Source organism: Garra rufa, chromosome 1 (genome assembly GCF_049309525.1).
Source record: "Garra rufa chromosome 1, GarRuf1.0, whole genome shotgun sequence".
Lineage (NCBI taxonomy): Eukaryota > Metazoa > Chordata > Actinopteri > Cypriniformes > Cyprinidae > Garra > Garra rufa.
Genome location: NC_133361.1, coordinates 38,817,284 through 38,834,362, shown reverse-complemented (window position 1 = coordinate 38,834,362; position 17,079 = coordinate 38,817,284). Strand labels below are relative to the sequence as shown.

Genomic DNA, 17,079 nt, shown 5'->3' with positions numbered 1-17,079 from the left:
TGCAGAAAAGGAGGATTCGGTATCGGTTCAGTAATAGACAATAACCGATTATAACAGACTCAGTCCCGGTGCCAGAACACGCGACTCAGGGGGCTTTTATGATTTTCCGGGAGGGGGGTTGGGCTAACGAGGGGAGTACTCTATATGAATAAAATAAGTCTTCAGATTTTAACTGAAAGGATTATTGGCACTTTCTTTACACACCGGTGCATTTAATGAACTAACAAACATCAGTGTGCATTTAACATGTCTTTTTTTGTTAGTAATTCATTTAAAAGACTGAAACATTAGTTTTATTTGGTTGAAAAGACTGGCTAAAAGCACTGAGCGCGTCTATCTGGCTCAGCACTGTTTTACACAAATATAACAATAGCTTCAAATATAACATTACAGTTGAACCACTGATATCACATGGACTATTTTAATAATGTTCTTACTACCTTTCTGGGCCTTGAATGTGTCAGTTGTATTGCTGTCTATAGAGTCAAAAAGCTATAGGCGATTTGTGTCCCAAAAAACAAATGAAGGTCTTATGGGATTGGAATGACATGAAGGTGAGAAATTAAGAATTGGAAAAAGTCATTTTACTGGTCATCTGTGCAGAGCACTTCAGCATTCTGTCCAGTAGATGGTGACAGCAGTATCAAGCGAGAGAAATTGACTAAAAAGGCCTTCATAGCATAGTGTACTAAACATATGCTGTAGTATGCAGTCCTGGTTAAAGATTGTACAAAATAGTATAGTAGCAATTTAAGTCTCTTATGCTCACCAAAGCTGCATGTATTTGATAAAAATAATACAGTGAACACAGTAATGCTATTACAATTTTAAAATGACTATTTAAATATATTTTAAAATGTTACTTATGTCTCTCTGCAGTACTGTTTTTCAGAGTTTAAATGGGCCTTTATACATGGGGAATGTGTACAAATGCTGTTTGTGTGTGACCCTGGTCCTTAAAAACAGTTATAAGGGTCAATTTTTTTAAAATTAAGATTTATACACCATCTGAAAGATGAATAAATAAGCTTTGTTAGGATCTGACAATATTTGGCCGAGATACAACTATGGGTGCAAAAAAAATATAAAATTGTCCAAATTAAGTTCTTAGCAATGCATATTACTTACCATAAATATATCAAAACGTAATTTTTAATAAGACATTTACAAAATGTCTTCATGAAACATGATCTTTACTCAGTATCCTAATGATTTTTGGCATAAAAAAAAATCGATAACTTGGACCCAAATACAATGTATTGTTGGCTATTGTAGGCTACAATACCTGTGCGACTTATGACTGCGCTTATATCCTGGACCACAAAAGCAGTCACGATTGGTACAAACATAGCAGCAAAATTAGTCTCCACACCCTTTCAACAATCCAAGTTTCCATGACTCTTTCAGTCATTTATGATTAAGGGACTTTTAGTGTATGTAGTATAGTTACAAATACACTTACATTCTTTAGACATGCCCACTTCCAGGCACTTTTGCAGCCGGCAGTACTGGCAACGATTTCGGGTGACCTTGTTGATGATACAGCTCTTCTCTCTGTGGCAGGTGTACACCATGTTCTTCTGAATGCTCCTTCGGAAAAAGCCCTGAGGAGAAAAGCAAGCACAGAGGTTTACTATAGCTGGAAGGTTTACAAATGACACATGCAAGCAAATTATCACCAACCCCCAGAAATCAACAAGACTGAGGCGGGGCGGTTATATAAAGTTGCTAATGATTCACCAGATATTCATATATTCACATTATGCGCATTATCACTATACACAAACATGGGAAAACACAAACAACCGAGGCATAGATACAGCACTCTCTCACTCACACACATAATTTCTTGGCGTGAAGGCCGGCTGAGCTCGGTTTAGATTGGCCTGTATTATGGCTGCTGGGTATTATCTCCCAGTTCAAGTGACCAGAGGTTCCTATTGGCCAATACCCACTGGGGCTTAACCCACATACACTCGAGCGGAGGCGTGCAAATGAGAGATGCACATTATTCTCTAGATCTTAATTACTGCTTGGTCACACTCTCGAGGGCAAAGAGTCAGTCCGAGGTCACGAACGTACACGGCAAAAGCAGAAAAGATGCTGCTGAAGCCGCATATGATCAGAGAGCAGATGTCAAGCAGTGATTGCGTAGGCTTGTGGAAGGGATTTCAGCTGCTGTGCTGCAACCACGACTCTCTGGCTGAGGATTAAATGGTGAAAGCTTCACTTGTGACTGCTGCTGGGCAAGTGGGTATCAGCGGCGCTCTGTGCAGGATTCACTGACTGGGTTGAGCGGGAACACAGCATGTGGGTTCAATGTTTCAGTGTGAATATGTAAGAAAAAAGATCTGGAGTTACTCCATATTGCAGAGTTATAGCTGACAAATAGGGTGAATACATTTTATAAGCCAATTTTTGTTAACTGGGATACATAAATACTACAATAAGCTGATAATCCCAATGTTCATGCTATGGTAGATAAATAGCCACTATTTTAAATCCTACATCATATACGCCATTTTTGCCAAATATTGCATTTATTTTTTAATTAGTGTTTTATAGAATATTTTAAACATTTAACTGCAAATATATTATTGCCCAAGTAAAAAAAACAAAAAACAAAACAAAAAAAAACACAAAAAAAAAACACAATTAAATACTACGTGCACATTTAGGCGACATTACAACTTACAGTATTACTAAACATTAAATTATTTTTTATTAAATTAGTATTTTTAAAGATTACATTTAAATAAGAGTTTAATAATAGTAAAATGTAATCTATATGTAAAAACAGAGAAAGTGTATACATCATTAAATATCCAATATTTAGATATTAATAAATAAATAAACAAACAAATACATACATGAAGGGTGTTAATGATATTAAATATCCAATATATAAAAAAGGAATCTATATGTAGAAATAGGGGAAGAGTATGCATTACCCAATATTTATAAATTAACAAATAAAAAAATTTAAGGTAATCCATATGTAAAAATAGGGGAAGAGCATGCAATAATAAATATCCAATATTTACCAAAAAACAATAAAATAAATAAATCAATTAAAAAAGAAATCTATACATAAAATTATGGGAAGTGTATGCAATATTAAATATCTAATATTTATCAATCAATAAATAAATGAATGAATTAATGAATTAATTAATTAAAAATCTATATGTAAAAATTTAGGAAGAGTATTTACACTAAATAAATAAATTAAAAGGTAATATGTGTAAAAATAGACAGCAAGTATGCAATATTAAATATCCAATATTTACCAAAAGACAATAAAATGTATAAATTTTTAAAAAATCTATACGTAAAAATATTGGAAGAGTATGCAATACTAAATATTGAATATTTACCAAATAAATAAAAACATACAAGTAAAAAAAGGTTAATCTGTATGCAAAAATAGAGTAAGAGCATGCAATATTAAATATCCAATATTTACCAAAACAATAAAATAAGGTAATATATACGTAAAATTACAGGAAGATTATATAATATTAAATATCCAAAACTTAACAAAAAAAAAAAAAATAATAATAATAATAAAAAAACAACACACTATAATACTTGCTCTTAAGTGATATATTGTGCCATGGTTGATGCGGTGTTGATATGAACATTTATCAACACATGAACGGTATCTAAATATGCATCCTATGCATGTTACAGTTTTCAAAGCAAGCCTACAGTAAAAACAACACCGTCCCTCTCTGGTTTAGAAACAATAATCCCAAAGGCTTTTAGTGGAAAAGCCTTCAACATATCAGTAAGGGCACCCAGGGAAGCTTTTAGTATGTGTGCTTTTGACAGGTGTGTCCAGTGGCTGCCATCTAAAAACACTCATGTCATTTCACCGAAAGCGTGTGTCCAAGGACATGTCCCGCATGCTGAAAGGACATGTCCCTCTCACACACGGTCTCGCCTATGAAAAAGTAATAAAGGAAAAGGTGAGCATGGCAGATGTGTGACAGAACGTGTGCTTGCCTCGCCTCGCCGAAATGGTTTTCTAATGCGCTGCCCAGAGACCTGATCTCCCTACAGAGGAGCTCTCATTCATCGGACATGTTTTATTCATGCCAGCTCTGATCTTCTAGAGGTCATTGTTAGAGGTCATAGTGGTAGATGCAGATGAAACGCTTCTTTCTGGACCGGTATCAGCAGGTCAGTCACTGCTGTAGATGCATTACATAAAGTTGCACACCATTTCCTTTTTCAATGGGCAGCAATTTCGCTGTGCACTAAAACTCGACCTATTATATAACTTTTATTTATATAATAAAAGCAATATATTTAAATCGACTCTGCACAGGGCTTCATAAAAAATGTAGCACAATTCAGCTGAAAATAAAGCATTAGCTCTACATTGCCTTTCAAAATGTGTTTACATCACTAGCTAAATATCCCATGAATCCTGAGCGAAGGCACCCTTTGTACAGCCGACTGCCGTCTCACCTGAAGAGCTGATTCATTGATAACAAACCCGTGACAAAAGTCACACCAGTCCACAATCAAAAGGCCTCTTTTCCTCATCTTGCTTCACTCGCTCCGCTCTGTGCCGCTGTCGGTCAGGCCTGAAAGCCACAGGAATGAAGCTCAATATCATCACAAGGTGTGAAGAATGCTCTGGCAACAGAGGGGCAGCTGGGTAATTCCACTGGATTAGGGGATGAAGCAGTGGCCCACTGAGAGGAGGAAAGGGAACGAGGATACCGACTGGAGTAATGGCTGCTGAAAATTCAGCTTTTTAAAAAAATGTTATTTATACATGTTTTAAAAGCTATTTTTTTTAATAATCATTATTCTAGTCACATGATCCTTCAGAAATCATTCTAATATTCTGATTTGCTGCTCAAAAATATTATTTTTGTTAAAAACAGAATTTTTTCAGGTTTCTTTGATGAATACAAAGTTCAGAAAAACAGCATTTATCTGAAATAGAAATCTTTTGTAACATTATAAATGTCTTTATAGTCACTTTTGACCAATTTAATGCATCCTTGCTATAAATGGTAGTAACTTCTATCATTTCGTATATATATATATATACACACACACACACACACACACACACATGGTATACTGTATTAAGTCACAAAAGCTTTTTATTTCAGAGAAGTGCTGAACTTTGGATCTTTCTTTTCACCAAAGAATCCTAAAAAAGGTACTCAACTGTTTTAAATATTAATAATAATACTAATACTACTAATAATAATACATTCTTCTTGAACAGCAAATCAGAACATTAGAATAATTTCTTAAGGATCGTGTGACACTGAAGACTGGAGTAATGATGCTCCAAATTTAGCTTTGATCACAGGTATAAAATTACATTCTAAAGTGTATTTAAATAGATATTTTTTTCAAATGGTAACAATTTTACTGTTTTGCTGTACTTTGGATCAAATAAATTCAGGCTTGGTGAGTAGAAGAGATTTCAAAGACTACAGGTTAAAAAACTGTATTTTAAGAAAACAAAAGCGTTGTTTAACCTTGCATGCATGTAAACATTGTAGGAGACTCCCAAAACAATGTCAGGAATCTTAAAAATAGCATAATAGAGGCACTTTAAATAAAAACTTATTTAAAATTGCAATATTTCAGAAAATGTGTTTTTACTGTATTTGTGATCAAATGAATGCAGCCTTCGTGAGCATAAAAGACAACTTTCAAAAACAAAAAAATTAGGAGCAGTGAGTGCCTCTCTCTTTTTATTGGCATTTTTCTTGTCCCATCTGTTTTCAATTGCGAAACATAACCAAAGTCCCTTTAATGCAAGTCATTTCACTTGAAACCATCTTTGAAACTCCCCTTGGGCAGCTCATCAAAAAAAAAAGAAAAAAAAGTTTAGCAAACTTAGTTACATTTTATAATCTAAAATCACCAGTGAAATCTGACAACTGTCTCAAATGTTGTTTCTTACGCTCAAATAGCGTTAAAAAAGCTCAGGCTAAGCGAATTTATGTTAAATTATGTGCTGACTGCACAAGTAGCATATATAACTTGTAACTCGAAAGATTTCTATACAGGTGGAGCTGGGGAAGTGGAGTGTTTCAGAGGAACTGTAATGTTCTAGTCAATGCTAACCAGCCATTTAAATGTAAAGCAGCAAGCTCATTGTCTGCGTATGTAACATGAACCAATCTGTGCCATCTAGAGTTTCATGACAGAACTTGGCATTTGCATCAACACCTTGCCAAGACACAGAACTTAACTGTTCATGCATGCAGCCGAATCATTGTGAGCAGCACGTGTGCTTCACAAACGTGCATCAGGCCATATGAAAGCCAACACTCATCAAACAGATGGCAATCAGAAAGCAAAACCGATCTGTATTTGGTATAAGAAAGCCTTGTTACTTTACAATTAACCCAAAAACAAGTTTTATCCAGATTTAAATTAAGAATAAAACATGTTGTATGAAAGATTTACATGGAAAAGACAGTAAAAACTGACATGGATGAGGTAGAGGACATAATGGATGCAGGGCTGATCTGTGATCCTAATCTCTCACTAGGCTTCACCTGACCTCTGCGAACCCTGGATTGACCCAGTCCTGACCTGCCGGCCAGATCCTGTGAGCGGAATGCAGCAGACGAGGGCAGGAAGGAAACGGTTTGAGGTCTGCCGTGGCTCCCATTGGCAGGAGCGCTAAGCCTCTTTAGTGTCTCCACTAATCCTGGACATGAGTACAAACCCCCAGGCCCATTGAGACAACGGAGTCATCGGTGTGTGTTTGTGTTTGTATGAAACGTGTACTCTATTTCAAATGGATTTGGATTGAGGAGACCATGAGATCAAAATAAGGCCACTTGTCTGTTTAGCGTGACTAAGCGTTTGTGCGTATGATAGTTATTTGTGCTTAGTAGCCGTGAAGATCTAAACGAAGATTTAGATCGGCAGCTGTTACGAAACTTAGTGAGCTTCCTACCTAGGGAACATTTTAGATGTGCTTCAGATGTAAAGATTGTCCCAAATAGTAAACAGCAAAGTTACAGCAAACAGCATGCTATCACATGGAGTATACTTTTACAAACTAAAGTGACAATGCTGCCTCTAATACTATTTAATTTAACTTTTTTAATCCACTGATGGATCAGACTTGTTTAGTGTGGCTTATAAGTAGGATTTGGGGTTGCTGAAATATTGAGACCCAACTGTTTTTGAATCAAAAATCAAATGGTTCAAGTCAGTGTCAACTACCTTTGTTAAAATGGTAGCTACATGGACAGCTGCCTTCAATCTTGACTACAACAGCCTTGCAAAGAACAGAAATGCAAAAAAAAAAAAAAAAAAGAGTCTCAAACACATTTTTGACTCGAGGACATACAGCCCAAGCGTTGACTCGTCTCTTTGTTCATCTCAAAGCAGACAAGGCTGTAGGGGCGAGAGGAGGAGAGTGATGGGTGCTTTTTGAGGGAAGAGACGAGTGCAGATATGTCCTCCCACCATTCAAAGGCAGCGAGAAAGGGAGAAGATAGCACATGCAAATTTAATGAAGTCATGTTTATTTCTCAGCGAGCAGCGCCGTGTGTATGCGCGCGTGCACGCTCTCCACCCACGCTTCCCTGCGGCTGCGCTCAGATAAGGGGGCTTTGTAACGATCATAGTTCAACTCCAAACCCCTGTGTTTCTCTTTCTCAGGGAGACAGTGTGTAGATCATACATTGTATACACTACCAGTCTTCAATTATTAAGTATCACTGAAATAAAAGGCTAGAGTTCACCGCTGTGCCAATGGGGTCTTTTTCTCCCTACAGTAAACGTCAGTACAGGAGGTTGTCACTGTTGGCAGTGCTAGAAAAACACCCATGGGACAACTGATTTTTGCATAAAAGGATACCAAAAGCTATTTGATTTCCGTAATGTAGAAAATGCGGACGGAATCACGCATTCCAGCCATAAAAGTGGAATTTACTGTTTACAGAATGTAACAGAATTTGCCAAAGTTTGGAAGAATTCATCAAAAGTATGTCATCAAATTAAATCGAAACGCAATATGGACTAGTATCTGTAAATATTAAGCAGCAAAAATACTATTTGAATTTGAATCATCCATGTTCTGTTTCTTTGTGTTAATGAATGGCGCAGACGCACGGTTTTGCTTACTACACATACTGAGGCACGCATGATGATTTTTCTGGTAATTCCTTTTAAAAAAATTGTTTTAACAATTATTCTATTATTAGTAGTACTATCATTGCATTAAGTAATATATTCTGTCACAGTTTTATGTTAAACCAAACTTTTATTTTGACGGGTTGCTGTGAAGATTTTACATTTTCTGATAGTTTTTCTCAAAAGAAACGGTAAAATGCTCATGAAGTGACTCTCAGAGCAATTCTATATATTATTGTTGATGTGTTCATGTACTCATTTATGCGGCAGAGACTGAAAACGCTGCGAGCGTAAACCAAATGTAAATTCATTCACACAGAACATGCAGGACTCATATTTAATTTGTATTTTTGCGGTTTAATATTTACAGACACTAGTCCATATCACATTTTGATTCAAGTGTACTGACCTACTCTTGATTTACTCATCCAAAAATGTGGGAAATTCCACGGCATTTCTAGTTATATAGTAAATTCCATTTTTATAACTGGCTTCCACGATTCAGTTTGTATAAAAAATAAATAACAGACTGGCCCAAAATAACCATTAGTTTATATATTTCTTTGCAGATACCACTTTGGCACTGGCATCTAACAAAGACAAGTGTGACTAAAGTGTCCAAAAACTTTGAGGATTCAATCCTCCTGTAAATTGAGTTGGCATAGACTCTTACCTTGCACCCTTCACATGCACTAACTCCATAGTGGTAGCCCGAGGACTTGTCCTGGCAAACGAAACAGGGCTTGTAGACCCGTGGTGGAGGCGGTGGAGAGGGTGGGCTTGGTACGATCTCCTCCGAGCTTGTGCTCTGGGTCTCCACAGCTGCAAGAGAACAGAAATAGCCTTTAGTTTGACTCATTAACGTGCCATAATTTCCTCACCAGGGTTATTAGGTTCCTTTGAGAAAACGGGCATTTTGTGTTTTAGCAACAGTCTGCAGTGACCTTCAACCTTCAAAAGATCCCTCCGCTCCCCAGGAAAGCTCAGCGAGGGAGCGCTTGCGCATCCCGATGAGCAGCTAAGGTCAAGCTTGTCAGGAGAACGTCTCCATTGCTGGAGCGAGCAGACAGATAGGCTGGTGCCACGCTCTCCTTACACATTCGCTCTCGCTTTCCTCTCGGTTTCAGCTGCTACCGACTGGGACGAGTGCCAGCCTTAATTAATAAAGTCATGACAGGCAGCTGGGGTGTGGAGGGAGAAACTGCACGCTGTGCTTCAGTGGAGGGGGCGCCCGAGCTGCACCGCACCGTACCGTCAAAGGACTGGTGTGACAGAGAGCTTATGAAACTACTGCGATTTAAATAGCAGACCATGAGGGAAACCTACGACACAGTACGTCCTGCCCTCTCCACACGTCAAGGGCACTAAACGACAAGAGCTCTGCATTTTGAATAACTGAAATTCTCCATGTCACTGATGTTTCCCTGTATGATAACGCCCACATGTCTGCATGGTGGCGATGATGGCACCGGTATATTTTCAAAACATACTCCAATAACTGTACACATTCACTCCGCCACCCTTATGTGTCTCTCCCCTGCTGCCTTTCTCTCTTTTCCCGCTATGGAGAGAAAAATGAGTGACGAAGACACTGTTACTAGTGAAAGAACATGCATTATGTGGGTGCAGTTAGCAGATGTCAGTAAGTTAAGCAGAGACTTTCAGCATACTCAGAGATGCTGAAAAGGATCAAACTGCAGAATTAAAGGGAGAGATCACCCAAAAATGAAAACTGTCATTTACACACCCTCAAGTTGTTCCTTGTATGATTTTTTTTCTGCTGAAGACAAAAGATGACATTTTGAAGGATGTGGATAGCCAAACAGTTGCAAGTAGCCACTGACTTTCATGGTATGGAGGAAAAAAATAAAAATTACTGGGTCAATAGGGACCAAAAACTTAGGATATTCTAGGGATTGTGTTCTTTTAATTTGATAGTAACAGCTTTGACAGGACCCTTTTTTATTGTAACATTACAAAGCCTCTGTGTACAAGGCAAAGTTCAAAAATAAATGATTGATTCAGTAAGTGTGGAAGAACTTGACTGGTCTGCAAAAAGCAAAGCCCTAATCCCAGCTGACCATCTTTGGAGTGACTAAATACAGACTTTGAGCCAAAAACTCATCACCAAACAGCAATGACTCGCAACTATGGGTACAGTCATTTTTGACACTTCCAAAACAGTTGCAACAGAGATAGAAATGCAATTTAAAAATACATGAATTGTTTCAGTCTTTGTTGCCACAGTTTTGGAAGTGCCTTTTTCGGTTCTAAAGAAGGGGTGTCCCAATAGTCTTGTCCATATAGTGTATTTGATCAAATATATAGTAAAACAACAATAGTGCAAATACTACTGTTTTTAATGTGTTTTAATATGTGTTTTAATAAGTGTAATTTATTCTTGTGATAGCAAAGAAAAGTCAATTATCTTATCAATGTGAAAAACAGTTGTGCCGTTTAACACTGAGGAAACTGATACCGTTTTAGGATTTTTCGATGAATAGAAAGTAAAAACAGTATTTACTTGAAATAGTATATAGGCTTTTAAACTGTTACCCAAAACTTCTGTCACAATTTGGACTGCAGTAACATAACCTAACATTACCGCTAGCTGTCAGCAATTCATACTGCACTTTTAAGAAAGTAGAGCTTTTATTTTGATGGAAAACTCCAGCTTTAGTGAAAACAGGCTTACAAAAAATCTCACTACAAACCTAGTGAAATGCTGTAATCATATGGCGCGAAATAAAGCATAACTGGTGTTTGTCATGTTTCTAAACATGTTTTAAACTCACAGCACATGCAATAAACAAGTTCACTGCATTTACTGTGAACTGAGCCATTCCGGATCACGAGCTGATCGCCTGAATGAAGTGCACGCTTCGAAGAGATTAAGCCATTTTGTGCTTTCGGTTATAGTTTGTTTGACAGATAATGTGCCGAAGCATAATGGCGCTAAATACAACTTTAAAGACCTTTTATGCTAGAATATGAAGTTTAAATATATTTTAAAAACTACACTTGCCTGGAAGACTTATCGTTTCATTTCATCATGTGACCACAAACGCTTCACTGATAAGACAATGCCCTCTTTTCAAAAAAGAACATTGTTGAAATGTGTTAAACTGTGGGTTAGATAGATCTCACACATCTTTGTCTATTATGAGCGGTATAGTAGAAAACAGGGCCTCACCTTCATCACACTATACATACACTGTTGCTGAGCCAGTGGGCAACTGTCTGCGTCTATTTCCTGTGTTCAGAAAAAGCACAGTCACAGCTAAAAATACCCACCCTGGCACCAGCACACAGTCAGATGAGGATGTCGAGTTCTTATCTCTTTCCACACACAGACAGCAAACGTCCCCACAAACGCAAACACGATTCCCAGCGCACCATCAAACGCGAACACAACCGACTTTAATGCAGAGCTGCTAAACGGTTTTATTTAGCAAATGAGAAAAGAAAACAAGAAAAATCTCCAATAATGTGGGGAAAACACAAAAGAAAAACAGACCCATGAAGGGACAGTTGTGGTAAATTACAAGCTATAATTTGTAAATGCAGGATTTTCCCAAATATACAGATTACACCTTCTGACCAACACATATCTAGTTATTGACATTTCCAGCCAACTGATTTAAAAAAATAAATTATAGAAATGACACTTTTGCATTTCTTGCTCATTTGAAATAAGAGCTGAGGAAATTCATTATAGAAATTTGCATAAATTTTTTCCTTTTTTTTTAAATGACTATGGTAACTAGAGGTCAACTGATATTGTTTTTTTATTAATTTATTTATAAATGTTTTGATGGCAGATGCTGACATATTAGGGATAGTAGATGACCAATGTAAAGCCGACATCTCACTATTTGCTTAAAAAAAAAAAAAAAAGTAAAATGTAAAAAACACGTGCTGGAGTAAAAAAATATTATTATTATTATTTACATTTCCTACATACGAAATAATTTGACAACCAATTTGAAAAGATTACTAGTAGGAACTACTAGGAAAAAAAGAGCTGCAAAATAATTAATCGTAATTAAGGCGATTTAAGGCAAGACACTGCAGGTGAATAGGGTAAAAAAAATTAACTAATAGTTATCGCCTTACTTACCTAGTTGATTGATTACATTGATAATTGCAAACATTTTTTGTATTACAAGTTTTCTAAAAATAACGTTTAAATATGCAAATGTGAATTATTTAATAAAATATGCACTAATTTGCATACAGTTCTACTACAAAACTCAAAACACTGGATGAAGTCTGTCAACAACAAGAATTTTAAACTGAGTCAAATGTTTTTACAAAGGGAATCTCATTTTGTCACTATAATTCAGAAACAAACAGAAAACAATATATTTGTGCAATTTTTTGGGGAAAAAAATTTATATATTAAAAAAAAATATTATATGAACAAATCCCTCTAAAAATCTTCAGGATATAGACAGGAATAAAAATGTCAAGTTTGGTGTGTGTGTGTAAGTGCTACTGAAGTGGAGATTTTTGGCTCAGTGTAGGAGGAAAAAACATTTTGAGATAATGGCCTTTAAAAATGATGTTTTGTAACTGAAATCTATTGACAAATAGATAGTGCTATAAAAGAAACACTTAACAGTGTCTTTTGGATGTTATTTCCACTAGTCCAGTGGTTCCCAACCTGTGGGCCGCGGCCCACCAGGGGGCCTCAGTGATCCTCCCTGGGGGCCGCGAGATATCTTAATTAATTTAAATATTATCCTATAATTGTTTAATTTCATTATATTATAGCTAAATAAAAAACTATCAAAGCATGGCCTCTCTCGTGTTCTGTGATTGATTGCTTCGGACTCGACGCACTGTTAAACAGACTGAATGGCGGCTCAAAACTTCCAACCGCTGCGCGCATAGGCTACATCTCGGCTACATGCATGAAGCAAACCGTCACGGTAATATAAAGGTAAAGACGATTCGAGTAATAATAACGAACTTGAGCATGCCTATGTATAACACTCATGTATATAAGTCTTACATTAAGCACGCATAAGTCCGCTAATGATTCACAAACTATGCGCGCTCTCTGGACTCTGATCCCTATTGTATTTTTGTGTGAAATTTAAATACATTTGCCTAGTTGTCCAAATTAATGTCTGATAGATCTGGTGAGGTTCGGTGATTATGAGCATCTGTTTCACACATACTCTGTATGCAGTCCGTGTGCGTTACGTATGCGGTGCAGAAGCAGCACGGACTCGTTTTGCTTTCACACAGGACGCGTTTGCAGTCCGTTCCTGATCCGCGGCTGTTTACCACAAACACACCATTTATCCGTTATTTTGATTTCAAATACAAACGTACTTTTCCAGCATTGTGATACTCTTATCACAGTACACTAATACAATAATACTAGACATATTCACGTTTAAACTCAATAAATATAAACAACGTATTATTCAATACACTTGACTTCTAGAATCGTATATTAAGTTGCTCAAGCAAGTTGCAACACATTTAAACAACATAGGTAGGCTATAGCTTCCTTTTCTTATTGAAATTGGGCTAACACAAATATTTTAAATTAAAACTTTCCACAGACAGAAACAGTCGGCTCTCGTGCCTTTCTTTCGCATTAAATCTTTATTAAAAACAACTTTCCTGCCTGGACAAGTGTATCTATTATGTTGCCTTGCTTATTTATTGTTTATTTTAAACTTAGCCAAAAAGCCACGTGTTGACTGTGAAACACAGTAGACTTGCATTTATGGAACATTTCCGTGTCAATCCATGTTAATTTTTACAGCGAACAATGCGCTGTTACTTTAATGCAGCACAGCAAAAAAATAGACTCGGTGCAGAAACGATCGCTGCACTGCTGCAAACGCACCGCTTCTGGGACGCACTGCCGGACAGCAACCGTGTGCAGTGTGAACGCTCTAATCCGTTAACATGGGTGCAGGAAAAAATACGCAACGCATACGCACTGCAGACGGAGTATGTGTGAAACAGGCTTCAGACGTGCTCGCGATCCGCCTTCAGATTGATGCGTTTAACAGATTTAGAATATATTTGCTGTATTTTTAATTCATATGTTTATTTTTTAATGGATAAAAACAGTAGATAGTCAAGTTCAAAGGGAGGTTTAGTGAATCTTTTGGCATCTCCTTTATTGTCCTGTTTGTTATGTAGGTTCACTTATTTAAGAAAAGTACTCTGATGTCTGAAGTAAAAAAAATCTGGAACTTTAAATCTGTGTGTGTGTGTATGTGTATGTTTGTGTATATATATATATATATATATATATATATATATATATATTTTTTTTTTTTTTTTTTTTATTAAAAAAAGTTAGAATTGAGCAGGTTGTCTTAAGGTTATAAAGTATAATTTAAAGTTTGAATTTTGAGTTTTGCAGTGGAAGAATAATAAGGCAAAACAAATGTTTTGGTTGATAAAAAAAGGTCTAAAAATAAATACTTTTTACAGTGGAAGTACAGTATAAGAGGACATGTCAGGCATAGGGGGGCCTTGCAAAATTGACCAGAGAAGGAGGGGGCCCCCCAGTAAAAAAGGTTGGGAACCACTGCACTACTCTTTAAAAAAAAAAAAAAAACACACAAGAAGAAGAAGAAGAAGAAGAAGAAGAAGAAGAAGAAGAAGAAGAAGAAGAAGAAGAAGAAGAAGAAGAAGAAGAAGAAGAAGAAGAAGAAGAAGAAGAAGAAGAAGAAGAAGAAGAAGAAGAAGAAGAAGAAGAAGAAGAAGAAGAAGAAGAAGAAGAAGAAGAAGAAGAAGAAGAAGAAGAAGAAGAAGAAGAAGAAGAAGAAGAAGAAGAAGAAAGAAGAAGAAGAAGAAGAAGAAGAAGAAGAAGAAGAAGAAGAAGAAGAAGAAGAAGAAGAAGAAGAAGAAGAAGAAGAAGAAGAAGAAGAAGAAGAAGAAGAAGAAGAAGAAGAAGAAGAAGAAGAAGAAGAAGAAGAAGAAGAAGAAGAAGAAGAAGAAGAAGAAGAAAACGCTTTTGCCTGCAGTGTCTCCCCTTAAAGTTTTTTTTTTTACATACTATATGTATAGTATAAATATATAAATTTTAAATATGTGTATTTATATATAAACCATAAATGCACAGTACACACATTTAGTATGCAAGCAAACTTTTATTTTGAATCGATTAACTGTGACTAATTGTTTTGCAGCTCTACTAAAAAAAAAAAAAAAAAGCTAGATATAAATGTCAAAAATTTCATATTAAAAAGGCCGTAACAATGTCTTCAAACAATGTGTTAATTTAATTCATTTGTATATAAATTTGCACCACAAAAAAAACAAAAAAAACAACAACAATAAATAAGACCACTTATTGGAAAAACATGAAACAAAAGTGGTATCTCAGCATGAAACATTTGCAGATGGTACTTCAGCTTGTATTTTCACACAAAGAGAGAACAGGAAGTGAGAAAAACTACCGGCTGGCATCACACATCCTGCTCTCACGAACACGAAGCTTCAAGAAGGTGAGAGTGTTTTTAGATGTCAAACAGTTCATTCCTCTCCCACAATTATTCTCACTGTTGCACCCGTTCCCTTTCACCAAATCTCGCTCGCTCTATGCCATTCGCTCGTTCCCTAGAGCGCCGTCTGACCTCTTTCTGCAGCGCAGCTCCAATATGAGTGGCACATTTTCCATAATAGGGACAGAGCTCAACACAGATCCAGGACAACTGCACTTCTGACACCAGACACTGGGGCGATGGGCAAAATTATGCCTTCATCTACTCTCTACCACACCACAACGCCTCAAACTTCCTTTAAACTCCATCTGCTCAATAATAAATAGCGCATATAAAAAATTAAACGGCTGAACCGAACAGAGAAATCCCTCGCTCTTATATAAGTGAAAGTTTGAGGGTTAGAAGCTGCTTCTCCGAACCCGAATAACCTCGAATAACCGCAGAACTGGCAGCACAAGCGGCTTCCTGTGAAGCTGTGATCAGGTGGCACGCTCTAATTATGCACTCTGTTGCATCTCTGAGGAGACGCGTCTTAGTCATGGCTGTTGAGTTGGCCTGTAGCTCTGGAAGGAACAACCTCGCGTTGAAATCAAGTTTAATTATGCCCAGAGGTTCAAGCCAGGGTAACCTTACATTAACCGCTGTGAGGCTTTCGGAAACGGGTCAGTTTCACCACCTGTCCGAGACGCCCCTCGTGCACACAGAAGACATCATTTACCGAGGTGTTCATTTAGCTGTTTGACATCAGCACTTCCACTCACTTCCGAAGCTGGCAGGCTGGTTAAATCTCACATTAGAACTGCCAACACGTAGGCTCTGCTCCAAAATACAGTAAGCAGGTTGCAGTCCTCTAAAATACTTTGCTTTAAGTCACAATCTAAAGCAGCTATGCATGAATCCTTCATAAAACAGGCAATCCCAGAAAGCACTACAACTATGTAGGCAGCTTGCCAGGTTTTGGAGCACAGGTGTAGCTTTCAATGATCTTACTCATTCTTTTTAGGGATGCACCGATCATGATTTTTCATGGCTGATTCCGATTTTTTACAAGCAAGCTGGCCGATTCCGATACCGATTTCCGACTTTTTCAAAAACAAGAAGTTGTGCGAGTAAACAACATAACATGTTTATTTAGTATTTAACAGGCCAAACTGGCTTTGGCTATTGAATCAATAGCATCTGACATCTGAAATTAAATTAAATTAAATACAGTTTAATATATAAAACATGCTTTTAGTAAAGTAAAACAGTAAGCCAACAGGCATTTTAATGTAAAATAATAATCATTCTTAACAGAACAGACTTTTATTTTTGGCTTTTCAAAAGCAATGCTTGTTTTTTTTTTTTTACAAAAAGAAGCATCTCAGCTTTGTCACAAGTGAGTCTGTTTCTTTTTTCATCTGTCACGTGAGAAACTGAGCTGAACAAACGTTCGCTGTCCGCGCTTGTGCAGGGC

The 17,079-nt window shown here is 36.8% G+C and overlaps 1 protein-coding gene across 2 annotated transcripts in view; it reads right to left on the bottom strand.

Annotated features, from left to right (window-relative positions):
* Nucleotides 1–17,079, bottom strand: part of rarab (retinoic acid receptor, alpha b) — a 171,003-nt gene that overhangs the window by 7,547 nt on the left and 146,377 nt on the right. For both annotated transcript variants that reach the window (XM_073839960.1, XM_073839969.1), the window contains 2 exons: nucleotides 8,813–8,961; nucleotides 1,463–1,604 (listed from right to left, as the gene is read on the bottom strand). In XM_073839960.1, the coding sequence (XP_073696061.1) occupies nucleotides 1,463–1,604; nucleotides 8,813–8,961 (291 nt within the window). The remainder of the gene's footprint in view (nucleotides 1–1,462; nucleotides 1,605–8,812; nucleotides 8,962–17,079) is intronic.